Below are 14,272 nucleotides of genomic sequence, written 5' to 3'. Positions count from 1 at the left end.
CGTCCGTCACAATAAACAGTGAAAGCACACCTCAGGTGACAAGGCGTTAAATGGAGGGGGCGTGGTCAGGGGCATTACTAATCTTACGTCAGTATCAGTGCGTATTAGGGTTACCACTTTTAATACCCAAAAATGAGGGACGCATTCAGGGGGGGTGGGGGGTCATCTCAAAAATGCTGCAGTAAAAAGGTTTCATATGAGTTGTGCATATAATATGGGACGTCCTGAATAAGAACTGATCATTGTTTTTTTTCTACTTATTAGACTTTAAAGTCTAATAATGTCCCATTTCTCAGAAAAGAACCGTCAAGTACACCAATAAAAAAAAACGGATATTAAAGCAGAAATGCAAATAAATAAGTAAGTAAAAATTCACGAGCATTTTGTAGTATTATCTCTCAGTCCTGGGCGTCTAAATGAAAAGCGCTCTGCAAGCGCGTTCTCTCTGTGTTGTTTCTGAAACTACCGTAATCACTGTAATATGCGCGCACACTTAAAATCAATCGCGGCTGGCTTGACCGTGTTTTTCTGAACCGCGGCTGGCTTTACCGCAGTGATTATTTGCATGAGACGCTGCTTTAAAAAAAATTATAAAAAATACTGGACAAAACCCGTCCCGTATTAATTCAAAACGGGACGCGCAATTTCATTCTCAAATACGGGACGATTCCGTATTTTAAGGGACGGGTGGCAACCTTAGTGCGTATTTACCTTTCCATAGCATTGATTTCTCTAGATGCATTGTTTTTTTTTTTATCTCTTTCACTATAACTTAAACATACTGTGCAAGCAAACCTTCATCTTTTCTTTGATAAACGCAACCTAAACATGTGACTTAACTTTTTACACATGAGAGGAACTGGGGAACACATGGAAAACGAAAACAAATCAGTGAAAAAATGTAAGTATCCTACAAAATGCTACATATGGATCCAGTTACGCATGCGTTTGAATATATGGGAACTATGTGGACTGGAAAAAAACATTTCTGCAATTTTTGTATTTAATCAAGATTATTTTGGAAGGATTTAGAGCCACAAAACCAGCACGAGTAAGCTATTGTAGGAATAGCCAAAATGCATTGTATGGGTCAAAATGATTGATTTCTTTTATATGCCAAAAAATAATTTTTAAGTAAAGGTCATGTTCCATGGAACTTTTTGATTAGTATTTGCCCTTTATTTGGACAACTTCAAAGGCGATTTTCTCAATATTTAGATTTTTTTTGCACCCAAAGATTTTCAAATAGCTTTATCTCGTTGTACAGCCAAATATTGTCGAATCCTGACCCAACAGACAGCTTGTTTATTCCTCTTTTAGGTGATATACCTCAATTTCAAAAAATTGACCCATTATGACTAGTTTTGTGGTCACATTTTATGAAAAATAATAACATAAAATAATATATAAGACATTTTTTAATTAATAAACAGATCTTAAATAAATCTTCTAAAACAAACTAAAAACAGTTATTGTTGTTAATAATGTGACTAAAAACTGCAAAGATTTCAATGCTTCTAAATGCTTCTTGTGGTGGCTAGTTTTATATTTTCATACAATGCTGCAGTGTTCTATAAATAAACCTGTTACTGAGAAACTACTCCAAACGATTCAGAGCGTGAGTGGACTGTTCGAGTGATTTAAGAAGATTTGATTGAAAATAACCGATTCAAACGAGTGATTCATTCGCAAATCGAGCATCGCTAGTTCTGATTCTGCACAGACTACAGACAATGCAGGACCACGGACGCTACATGACTGGATATTGTTGGTTAAAAATTGATACTCAGGTCGATGTTACTCTCAATCTGCAGGGGTTCAAGATTTATAATGACGCAACCATTTAAAAGATGGATCCTGTGTCAACGCCTCTTACCTTGTTTAGTTATCTCCATACTAGCGGAAGGACAGTTGTGAAATTTGGCCAGTGTCTATATTTTCACCTGAAATATATCATTTGTGGCCTATTATTTTTTTTAACGCAAGAGCTGGCGCCGCCATTTTGAACTTTGAACATATAAGGCTTTACAAAAAACGTCTGTTATGCTTGTGGAAGTTGCTGACTGGTATTTATTATGTTATTTATTATAGTAATCATGAATGCAGTGGTTTGTAGTGTTTCATTCTTTTAGTTAATGAACAGCGAATCGTTAGTCTCTCAGATTCACATGAAATAGTTTTCCAAATTGCAAAATATGTCAGACCATGTTTGTGAGTTTAAGTGACTGTTTGAAGGCGCTAACAAGAAAGTACCCTTGCTACAATATGTAAATAACATGGTATTTTCCACTTACAATTTGGTCAGTTACCTGGATGCGCGGCCTTTCTGGCAATATTCGGATGTAAAAAACAGCGTGGATTGCACGGTTAATGTACTACTGAACTTGTTATTCTGCTAATTTATGCTGTCTGAACAATGTAAAAAATGTGTAGATGCTGGTAAATCATATAGAGAAAGATTTAGTAAGCAGGAAAGGGCGCAATTTAAGTTAATAGGTGGGAAAGATACATACGAGCAGTATTAATTTAGATATTAGCGTAAAATTTTACCTACCTGACGGGAAATAAGAACAGACAAGACTGTTGTCAAGATTCTTGTCCTGGAAATCCCAGTTCGGTTTGGCCAACCACAAACGCTTTTTGTTCCTCAGACAGTTTTTTGCACTCTTCACCTTGATTTATTATAACTTTTGTCAGTCTATAGCACTCCAAATGTTTTTCTCAGTCTGATCGATTAGGACAGCCCAAAACATGACAATAATTGACCATTTTCAGTAGCAATAATCAGCAAAATATGTCAGTTTCATTCGGTTTAGTGGGATTGTTTACGTTCATTGCCGCCAATATGGACGATTGATGACACTTTGTGAGAACACTCTATATGAATATAATAATAATTCAATACCACATTAATTAATGATTTTTACAGTAAAAAACAATGGACTATGCTATTTTAGTTGAAACTATGGTAATTATTTGTAAACATAACATCAAATGATCAAAATAACTTTGCAAATATGAAAAATGTGATTTAGTCATCTTTATCATAGTAAATGGTTTTATTTTTAGCAGATGAGCACCATGAACAAATTGCATTTTGTAAGCAATTCCAAGTTTAGATAATAACATCTTTGGTTGATTTTACTCTTGGGTGTTTCAGGTCTGCTGCATCCTCTTCAGATTGATTGCAGGAAATGAATGGACTTCTGGTGCAATCTGGTGCACGGTACGTATGTGGATTTTTAACTAAGGGCCAAGCAGAGCCACTGCAAGACACAAAACATCAAATCTGTAAATGAAAATGCTACACTGAGAAGATAGCAGAATCTTAATTCGTGTTCACACTTGTGTCACCTGCAGTATATCCAGCTCGATTTTCCCGGTGCTCTTCTTGTCGAACGTTTTGAATATTTCTGTGGAAAGAACAGATGAAAATATATGTTACTGTAAACTATGCATAAACAAGCTTTTGTAATTCCTGTTCATAGCTATTTATTTCCAGTAATTAAAAGCATTGCATTGGATAATCTTCAGCAAAACGTACTAAAAAGCATTTCCAGGTGAATCAGGCAGCCGACGAAGCAATCAAAGTCAATGGCGAACTGCTGATTGGCGTAACGTGAGACTACCACCTCAAGTACGTCATTGTTCAGCTGGAATCCTGTGGAGAAAAGCACATACAACTATTACTTTACTCATTATCATGACCACTTTAAGAAGAAAGGGATGACTACATAAAACCTTTTCACACATATAGTCTTTACTGGTAAATTACTCTTAAGAGATCATGTGTGAATAGGAACTTTTTCAAAAATACCGGTAAATTTATTCCGGCAATTTTTACAAACACAACACCGTATCTACCTGCTTCTTTAACGGCATCTCTCATCTCATGCGAACTCATAGTGCCTGAGTTGTCTGTATCATGCTTCTTAAAAATCTCCTGGTGATGTATAACAGAAAATCCACAATGGGTATTTAACATTGCTAAATACAGTGAAGAATTTATCAGAACATTAGTGACCACAAAGTTGCTGTTCTGTGGTAGGGATGCGCAATAGTACCATATTGGTTATAGGCTGATATTACAGATTTTTCATCTTTACTTTACACCAAATAAATATATATACCAAATATTTCTGGATCTTTATCCACAGTACGTGAAATTCCACAAGCCCGAGTTTGCCGCTGCCATCTTTCTAGATCAGGGTTAAGGGTTTTATGAGGGTTAATTTGATTCATTTGGTTGCTGTGTTTTATGATTAAAGCAGTATGTTGAAAGTATTACTCTAATATTAATTTGGCTGGCAAAAAAAAACTGCAACAATCCATGTAGTATTAATTCAAATCCAGCGAGGTAAGGATACATCTAGCAGGCTGATAATGTGGCGACAGGTCTCCATACTAAATCCATCTGTCTTCAGATCGGTTCCTGTGTGAAATACCATAAAACATTTTGAGAATGATAAGCACAGAATGTTAAACATATACGGTGAATAAAATTGGGAAAGTTTGTTTTCTTACGTTTTGAGGTAATACTGTTCAGGATCTGCTGTAGTTCAAACACAGACACCTCCGAGTCCTGCAGAGTGAAGACAAGATCATGCGTGCTGGGAAAAAATATAACGATAATGACTCAAAACTAAAAATGACCAGTCATTTGACTTACATTTCCAGCAATCTGATTAAAAAGGTGTTTGAAATGTGGGTCCACATCACTCTCGGATATGTGCAGCTGGTAAAGGGAAAAAATATATATAATTAAAGAATACAATTTTTTGCTTTATATGGGGTATATATGAATTTATATATCATTTTTCTCATAATACATGATGAATTCACCTTTTTCACATCTCCACTGATCTCAGTATCCATCGGGCTGCAGGGATGAGAGTCAGAAACATTGTTTATGCATTTGGGTGCAAATACAAGATTGTTTAGAGTACAGTTTTACACATTTTTTTCATCTGACAATCAGATAGCAACCAAATATCCACTCAAGGCAAAACAGAACATGTGCACCACCATGTGGTCTAAAATGAGAGCTGTATAAACCCATGTTTATTTAAAGGTTGTATCAGCGATTTCTAGCCTAAAACATAAAGTGTCAATTTCAGCTGACCTTTCTTCACGATCCGCTCGCTGCCTGCCCCATAAATTGTCTGTGAAAAAACCGCGTCTCTCTGGTCAGCCTAGGGTCCGAGATATGCCAAAAAAACAATCGGCACTACCAACCTTTCCACACAAAAACAAACAGTGTTCCAACCAATCAGCGTCAGGGATTTGGTGTTGTGGACTTTCGCTCCGCCTCCCTCACATCCCAGCACCAGTAGGAAAGTCCACAACACCAAACCCCTGACGCTGATTGGTTGGAACACTGTTTGTTTATCTGTGGAATAGTTAACAGCGCCGATTGTTTTTTCCTTTAAACTACGAATGTCGAAATATACTAAAAACACTTGTTACAAACCTGGCAGCAGCTTCTTTCTCTGTGAACACGCGCAGTATAAAGCCTCCCTTGCGATGGGGCTCGAAAGTGGAGGGGACGATGACGTATTCACCCGGAGACAGTTTGAAGCGCTCGCTCACTTCTCGTAGGTTGATGAAGGTGTTGCTCCCGGCAATAGACTGCTGACGCAGCAATACATCAGGACCGAGATGAATGTTATTGCGACCCCTGAACTGCAACACAAACGGATAAAAAAAAGCCTTATACCTTGAAAAATCATACATACAACATAAATAAGGGGAAAAAAATATATATAGGTTGGGAGGAAAATTTTAGTGCTTTTGCATTTGCTCATTAAATTGTCACATTCTCTTACAAAATAAACAAAGGGATAGTTCACCCCAAAATGAAAATTCTGTCATTAATTACTCACCCTCATGTTGTTCCAAAACCACAAGACCTTCGTTCATCTTCGGAAAACAAATTAAGATTTTCAGTTTGTCGATGTTTTTAGTACCTTTCTGGACCTTGATTGTGGTAGGACTCATGTCTGAGAGCTCTCGGATTTTATCAAAAATGTCTTAATTTGTGTTCCGAAGATTTGGAACGATGGATGAGTAATTAATGACAGAATTTTGGGTGAACTAACTCTTTAAGTTACATTTTTTCACAAAAGTGTTGCTTTTCCCTGAGAAATCTTCCTGCAAAACATTTTCGTTCTGCATTCAGTACTGCATACGCCCCAAAAACACTAAACATTTGTATCCCTGGCAAAACTATTGGGTTCACCCCAAAAATATTGCATTCTATCTCAAAAGTATTGCTTTTTCCTGAGAAACTTTTGCCAGTAAACGTAAAGTTACTTAGGAAAATATATTTTTTCCCATTTACATATTTATTTATACAATTATCATGCCACTTTAAGGTCTCCATTGTATTACAAAAATGAAAGAAGAAATGGTTACATTGGTGGTGTCCAGTTACTCTTATGTGCAAAACATATAGGGTTCATACACACCTCATCTGGAACCTGAAAAACACCAAAGAATGTAAAATAATTTAGTGTTTAAATTCCTACAATTCACCACAAAAATATACTGTGAAACAGTGGTAATGTAAATGGAAAAGTGTGTTAAATCAAATGTAACAGTTGCATTCTTGAAGTAAAATCACATTCATTTTCTCTATAGAGAATTTCTTCTAAGGAAAAAAAAAATTATTTGGTCAAGCTCCAGGTGAAGAACTACACTACCTATGAATCTTGAAGATAACTGCTTCAAATCAAAATTAGAAATATTGTGATTAATCTTGGAGCAGGTTAGTTTAGTTCAAGACTTTGAATTTTTTGAAAACTTGGAGAAAATGAATGAGAACACCTCTGGAACCAAGACGATGTGATTGTGATTGTAAGGTTGGTGGTTCTGCTTGCTGTGAAGTTGTTTGTGGTGATGGAAATGATGTCTGCAGTACTAATAGTTACCTTATAGATAGCGAAGCCAATGGTGTTCAGGTCTCTTCCAAACCGCTTGTCTTTACGGCTATCTTTCTGCATCAGACCCACTAGGATCGTGCAGCCGTCCTCTCCATCATGAGGATCATCATCTTCTTCCTCCAGCTTGATCACAAACTGAGGGTTGGAGCAGAATGTAGCTGGAGAGAAGAAACCAAATGGTCAGATGTTGGATCAACAGCTTTAGGTTTTAAGCATATTGTGGCTGATCTGATTTACCTGGATTGTTCCTGCAGCCCCCTGCGGTGGATCCCACTCTCCAGTTGCCTTCAAACTGGCTGTAGTTCCAGTGATTCACATCTTCGCTTGAAAGAGTGTCTGGTGTCAGATTACAGATCTCCAACTTTGAGAACTGCTGTATGAAGTCCGAATACGCCATCCTGACAAAACGAGAGGATTTGTCAGTATTCATCTATGTACTCCCACATTGTTGAGGGTGAAAAGCTCAAGTTCTCTTACCAGAACTCTCCATCTTCACCTGAATAATCCAGTTTAGCTTTCTCCTCTGGTTGGACGCTGTTCCACTCTTTGGAACTGAAAAAGAATTGGAAATGTTTTGCAGAACTCTTCGGACTGGTGTTGAAGGAGTAAGATCTGTTTAGAGAAACTTACTTGTCACTCCAAGGGCCCGTCCACTCCACCTGACCCCATGGGTTTCTGATACGCACTAGTTGAACCGGATGGCCATAGGAATGAACCTGTTGAAACAATAAGGTGACAGTCATTAGAGCTCTTTCGAGTTTTTCTTATCAAATCCATATTGCCGGTTTCTGACCTCCTCTGCGCCTGTGACGGAGTAGGCATGACCCTTCACCAGCTTCAGACTCGTCACTGCCTCAGACTCGTATGAACTGGTAATCTACTCAATGAGTATTACATATGATTAGTATGATAACATGACATTATATACACCATTTGACACTAAAGACTTAAGTAATGACTGCTAAAATATTGGTTACCATCTTCAAAATATAAATAATTACCATTATCAGCCAACATGTTCATCAGTGCATCCCATATTATTATGATTTACAGCAATGATAATAATTGTATAACTTGAAATTCCAGGTATTTAGTGTGAGCTACAAGTGAGCTACTATTTCCAAACACAAAATCCTCCTTTAAATAAGGGTGAGTCCAACCAATTTGCATATGTGGCAAGTGTTCTTTGCAAGTCGCCTGCAAAACGCCCATGAAGCATATGGAAATTTTTCGCTTTTACAAGAAAATGGTTATCCTGAAGCTTTGTAAATAAAAGCTTAGTTTGTTAACTAGACCACAGATCCACTAAACAGATTTTTCTTGCTTTATATAAGCTCAAAATGAAATGAAGTGGAATGGGACTTACATCAATGGAGCAGCCCAGTAGTGATCCCAGTGTCAATGCTTTCTGCATGAGCTTGAACAGATATGGAGGAGCTTTGCTCAGCTCATAGTTCTCAGCGATGCCTCCAGTGAAATCCTCAAAACCCTCAGTGGTCGAACCTCCCGACAGAGCTTCATATGAGCCGTTTAACCTTCAAAATACAGGAAAAATCAGCACCACCAGTTGGTCATGTCATGGATATGTGACATGTTGTAAGAACATTGTGTGTTTTGTAGGCTGTGGTTGTAGGCAACGTGTTTACCAAGTGTTCCAGATGACTCAGATGAGTATTTTATTGACCTCCGTTACAGTTGAGGTAAGTAGTAGCAGGTAATTTATATTGAAAAACACACACTTACTTTGCATAAGCCTTTTCCAACAGGGCACTCCAGAACTCAGAGCCCTCAGCTGAATGAACAAACAGCAGCTTCCCATCTCTGGTGGGCAGCCGGTCATCAATGACAACGTCCACCCATACACCAAACTGCCAGAACTGAAGAGATGAAAACAACACCAATCAATCGGACAGTGTCCATTCAATTTATCACTCGAATTCTAATAGGGTTATGTGTTGTAATTAATACTCAAGTGAGGTCCGACTTTTCATACTTTTTGAGCTTAACTGACCTGGAAGTGAAAGATGCCGGCATAGTCCTGTGTAAAATTCTGTCCATGTGGAACTACACGTTCCAGAACCTCATTATGCAGAGTCAAAGATGCAATAGCCGCCAGCAACCAACAGTCACCTGCAAATGTATCACATGCATTGTATAAAATACTTCTGCATTGAGCTCATTGTTTAATTTTTATGCAAACTGACTTCCAGTTTGCATAATACAGATTTAGCCTTCCAGGATCAACTTTTTTCCAGGAACAATCTTCGGCTTCCGTGTTTTGCTCAAAGAGTATCCTGGGTGTATGTGTCTTGCTTGATAATGATGGATTGACCATTGTGGGGTTTTGAATGTACAACCTTTAAGCTTGAGTTTTTAACCACTCCCATGTCTCACAATATGTTTTTCCACAACACAAGAAATGCACTTGTATTGTGAGGCAACTTTAATTAGTGGTTGCTAAATCTAGCATCACTATTGTTGTTGCTCATACTTTGTTCTTAACCACTTAGCACTAAAACTTGAGAATGTATTTTGCTCCATGAGCACGAACACTCTTAAATAAAGATTTCAAAAAGGGGTCTTCGCAGTGATGCTCTAGAATAACCATTTTGGTTCCTTACAGAACAGTTCTAAAAGAACCATTTTTTTGGAATGTAAAGGTTCCGTGGATGTTAAGCCTCATTCGGGACTATCAGCCCAAATTTTGTGCATATTCAGATGGAATCTGATTTTAATAATTGACGGTCCACACAGTGTATCCCAACTGGGAGCATCAAGAGATATTCCAAAGTCTCAGCTTTCAAAATCTGTCAGTTTTATAGCGAAATACAACTGATATGTCTATTGCAATAATGTGTTTTTTCATGCTCTTTAATGTCTCGTAATTTCGACTTTATTCTCAAAAGATTTCGACTTTATTCTCTAAACATTTTGACCTTATTCTTCTAATTCTATTTCAACTTCATTGTCATAATTTTGACTTTATTGTCAAAACATTTAGACTTTAGTGTCATAATTTCCACTTTATTCTCGAAACATTTCGGCTTTATTCTCAAAATATTTCAACTTTATTCTCAAAATGTTTAGACTTTATTCTTGTAATTTCGACTTTATTCTCAAAACATTTAGACTTTATTCTCAAAATATTTCAACTTTACTCTCAAAATGTTTAGACTTTATTCTTGTAATTTCGACTTTATTCTCAAAACATTTAGACTTTATTCTCAAAATATTTCAACTTTACTCTCAAAATGTTTAGACTTTATTCTTGTAATTTCGACTTTATTCTCAAAACATTTAGACTTTATTCTCAAAATATTTCAACTTTACTCTCAAAATGTTTAGACTTTATTCTCTTAATTTCGACTTTATTCTCGAAACATTTCGACTTTAGTCACGAAACATTTCGACTTTATTAATGAAACATTTCGACTTTATTCACAAAACATTTCGACTGTATTAACGAAACATTTCGACTTTATTAATGAAACATTTCAACTTTATTCTCGAAACATTTCGACTTTATTTTCGAAACATTTCGACTTTATTCTCAAAATTTCGACTTTATTCTCATAATATTTTGACTTTATTCTCATAATTCCGACTTCATTCTCGAAATATTTAGACTTTTCTCAAAATATTTAGACTTTATTCTTGAAATATTTCGGCTTTATTCTCAAAATGTTTAGACTTTATTCTTGTAATTTTGACTTTATTTTTGTAGTTTTGACTTTATTCTCGTAATTTTGACCTGATAGCACACGTACATCTCGGAGATGTCCATTTGACATCTGCATTTACATCTGCAAGACATAGTTTGCTCATCTGCAATACGTCTATTGAAGGTTTCCTATCAGATGTCAAATAGACGTCTATTAGATGTCTTTAAGATGTTTATGAATTAGAATGTATGTAAAACTGACATCTTACAGACATCTGCCAGACGTTTGTACACAGCAGATGCTTTCCAGATCAAGAGATCTTTAACAAACATCTTGCAGACATATGTGTGCTATCTGGGTTGAAACATTTCGACTTTATTCACGTAATTTTAGATTTTTTTTTTCTTCATTTTTTAACGTGGCACTAAAACGCTGTCGCATGAATTTGAATCTGATTTGCACAAAAATTTAATTTGGGCTGACAGTCTGAAAGAGGCTTCAGAAGTTCTTCATGGAACCATAGACAGAATAAAGAACCTTAATTTTTAGGAGTAAATGATACATCTTACTTTATAACTTATTTTTACCAATGCCTATGAAAAAAATCTTAAATTGAAAGAGGTACTGAGTCGTATCACTTCAATTTCAGTTCAGGAAGCTGGAATGTGTGGGTTTATTCCGTGCTGCCATCTCTACTAGTTTCAAAACTCAAAGAGGTGTGTACACAAGCAAGCCTGTATGTCTTTTTCCGCTTGAATGGCACTTTACAACAACTCAAGCTTGTTTCTGCAAAGACGTTCAGCATGTTTTCTACAAAAACGTAATTTCAAATATATTTTCATAATTTATAGTATATTTGTGTAATTTTAGCTTTATTCTTGAAACATTTTGACTTTATTCTCAACATTTTGACTTTTAATCTCATAATTAAAAAAATAAATAAAATAAATTTAAACGTGGCACTAAAACATTAAAACTTCAAACTATTTCAAACTGAAAACCCTCAAACTTAAAACTTTTAAAACTTGGAAATCTTTTTAAACTCAACTTTTTTAAACCTTTTCAAACTTTCTGGTCCAGGTTTCTCAAACCAACTTCTAGGTTTGTATTGACAAACTTTTTTTTTCTAGTTTCGACTTTATTCTCAACATTTCGACTTTAATCTCGTAAAAAATTTTTACGTGGCACTTAAACACTGTTGCGTGAATTTGTATCAGATTTGCACAAAAATGTGATTATTTGGGCTGACAGTCTGAACGAAGCTTTAGAAGTTCTTAATTGAGAAATAACTAAATTGAAAATACCTCAATTGAAAGAGGTACCGAGTCGTATCACTTAATTTCAGTTCAGTTTAAACCAATTCATTTGCAACTACACGAATCATTTAAACTAGAATCATTTTTATTTTATTAAACATTGATATTTAAATGTTAAAATTAATTGTTATTAATGTGTTCTTGAGAAATTGTGTATCATATTTGTTGTGTCAGGGTCATTAGCACTGCACAATACAAGTCTGTGTGGGTTTGGGGTGGAGGACAGTTTACTCAAGTCAACATACAGCAGACACACCAGCAGATAGAGGTAACTAAACACTTAATGTACTATAGCAATTCATAATAAAATGACCTGAAATTCCATATTCATCACATTTTTTGATTTTGCATTTCAGTACTGAATTAGCCTGTGTTCGTGGAATTTGTAAGTTATTTACAGGACACACCCGAACATCATTGAAAGGCTCTTTTCTCACCTAAGGCTCCCTGGCAGATGTCTGTCCTCTTGGCTCCGTCCACAATGAACTCAGGGTTTGAGCAGAGCTCCTTTAAAAAGAGACAATGTCAGAACAATTCCAGGTGATAGTGTTACGCTATGTAATCGTACACCTGAACAACAAAAGGAGTTATTTGCTTTGAGCAAACAGCATGTTGAAGTTTCAGTTGAACTGATGGTTTGTGTATTCATAAAAAAGAAAAAAAAAACACAGATAAAAAGCATCCTATTTATATAACAATGCAAAGTTTTAAGCAGAGTAAGTATGTTGTAAGTATCAACACACATGAGATCATCCTCACGCCTAAAGAGGAACCTGAGCTGCCGTCAGTTACCATAGGCAGCAATTAAACATTAATTTAACATTTTTTAAACTTTAAACCATTCGTTTTTTATCATTTCGGCTTAATCTATGGATAAAAACAATACGAACCATTTATAAATGTTCTAAAAGAATCACTTTTTCTTATTGTGAAGAACATTCCAATATTCTGAGGAACCTTTTTCCAACATAAAGAAACTTTTTTTGGAATGTTAAGGTTCCATGGATGGTTTTATACTTATATTAATATTTAATATCAATATTATTACTTTATATTGAATTAACCTCACTATTTTTTATTTTTACATGTAAGTAATTGGGTAAAAGTATTTTTAAGAGTCCTCTCAGGTAAAATAAATTCAATTAAACATACTAGGGTCACAAAAGCACACCTTAATATTTACCTAAACTCCACCTGTGTAGAACAAAGCAAACACACTCTGCAAGTACCTTAGGTCTCTTCCACTGCACTCCTTTGGTCTTGAAGGAGTACCGCCCGAGTTCATTGTATCCTAGAGCGTCGGATTCAGCGGGGAAGGTCGGGTCACAGAACAGGGTTCCTTTGGCCAGACACTCCTGCTTCAGGCTCTGGTAGTCCTGCTTGTTGTAGGGAATCGCCTGCTCATTTGTTCCAACTCCCTCTCCTCTATCCTGTCTCCTAGAGAGAATTTTTGCGATATTAGACATTATGCCCTATAGTCGTACTCAGGTTTCTCTGAAGCTTGTGTAGTGCGTGTTTGTGTGAGACTGATGCTGGTTTTGTATGGTAAAGCGGTGAGGGGTGGAGCCAGACCCACCTTTCAGCACATGGGGGCAGGTGTTGTTTTCAGACTGGTTTTCCACATCATGTAAGCCTGTGATGCAAAATGAATACACACTTCTCTAAAGCACATTGTAGTAGCTATACTATGATGGAAGGAAAGATGTGAATGTTTTGGTTAGTTTTACATCTAAAACTAGAAGTGAGTTACATAAAATACTTGATTTCAATAAAAAGCTATAGCAGAAATGATGAAAGTATCTGTTTTTGATCTACACTACATGACCAAACACCCAAACACCACACCCCTGGGCCCTGCGTGCTGGTTTAACATTAAAATCGCTTCAAAACCACAGACATTAACGTGACAGTGCTTCCTAACCGCTTCAACTTCCAGTTTTTTTTGTTTTTTTTTTGTTGCGTCGGTCGTAATGGTTTTTTGCAAACTGAAAAGCATATACCACAAATAAATGCCAAATGCATCAATAAACATTTTGATTGCGATTTGGAGTTTTCTGTATGTTTCGTATGCTACTTTGTAGTATTTCCTTTGCAGGCTTTTCGTTTGTTTTCAGGCCTACTGTGTTTACCTTTCAGTTGTTAGTTCCCGGTTCCACAGAGATAAAGCGTTGGCGTAGTATTTAATTTCCTTATTGGGATTTCGACAGAGATGGAAAAGAAAAGATCTTGATTTTGCATGTTGTACTCAGTAGTGTCATATTAAAATAGTGCTCAAGTAATGAAATAAATGGTTGAATTATTTCATTTCGAAACACATGAGGTGCTACCGATTAGAAATCCACACTTTGGCTTC

The 14,272-nt window shown here is 36.1% G+C and overlaps 1 protein-coding gene across 2 annotated transcripts; it reads right to left on the bottom strand.

The window, feature by feature from the left end:
• Positions 1–3,136: 3,136 nt before the first annotated feature.
• capn8 (calpain 8) lies at positions 3,137–13,385 on the bottom strand. 2 transcript variants are annotated; one of them, XM_073844666.1, is made up of 21 exons: positions 13,149–13,385; positions 12,357–12,426; positions 8,953–9,071; positions 8,685–8,818; positions 8,308–8,476; positions 7,735–7,818; positions 7,572–7,657; positions 7,419–7,493; positions 7,179–7,339; positions 6,930–7,099; positions 6,468–6,479; positions 5,471–5,682; positions 4,843–4,879; positions 4,670–4,735; positions 4,516–4,582; positions 4,368–4,426; positions 4,131–4,199; positions 3,865–3,943; positions 3,545–3,661; positions 3,355–3,413; positions 3,137–3,266 (listed from the first exon to the last, which is right to left on the bottom strand). In XM_073844666.1, the coding sequence occupies exons 1-21, from the start codon at positions 13,383–13,385 to the stop codon at positions 3,243–3,245; spliced, it is 2,106 nt and encodes a 701-aa protein (XP_073700767.1). In that variant the 3' UTR covers positions 3,137–3,242. The 2 variants fall into 2 exon arrangements, with proteins under 2 accessions (XP_073700767.1, XP_073700766.1); XM_073844665.1 differs by having other exon boundaries at positions 4,368–4,432; positions 4,525–4,582.
• Between the last annotated feature and the right edge of the window lie 887 nt (positions 13,386–14,272).

The sequence above is a fragment of the Garra rufa genome, chromosome 7 (genome assembly GCF_049309525.1).
Source record: "Garra rufa chromosome 7, GarRuf1.0, whole genome shotgun sequence".
NCBI lineage: Eukaryota > Metazoa > Chordata > Actinopteri > Cypriniformes > Cyprinidae > Garra > Garra rufa.
Note: the sequence above shows the minus strand (reverse complement) of the source record. Positions and strands in the feature narration are given on the sequence as shown.

Excerpts from the sequence above, each read along its gene's own strand:
- capn8 (XM_073844666.1), bottom strand. The coding sequence starts at position 13,385 with ATGTCTAATATCGCAAAAATTCTCTCTAGGAGACAGGATAGAGGAGAG. Across the intron at positions 4,736-4,842 it reads TCAGTGGAGATGTGAAAAAG|CTGCACATATCCGAGAGTGA; the intron begins GTGAATTCATCA and ends TCCCTTTACCAG. Across the intron at positions 4,200-4,367 it reads ACATTATCAGCCTGCTAGAT|AAAGATGGCAGCGGCAAACT; the intron begins GTATCCTTACCT and ends ACCCTGATCTAG.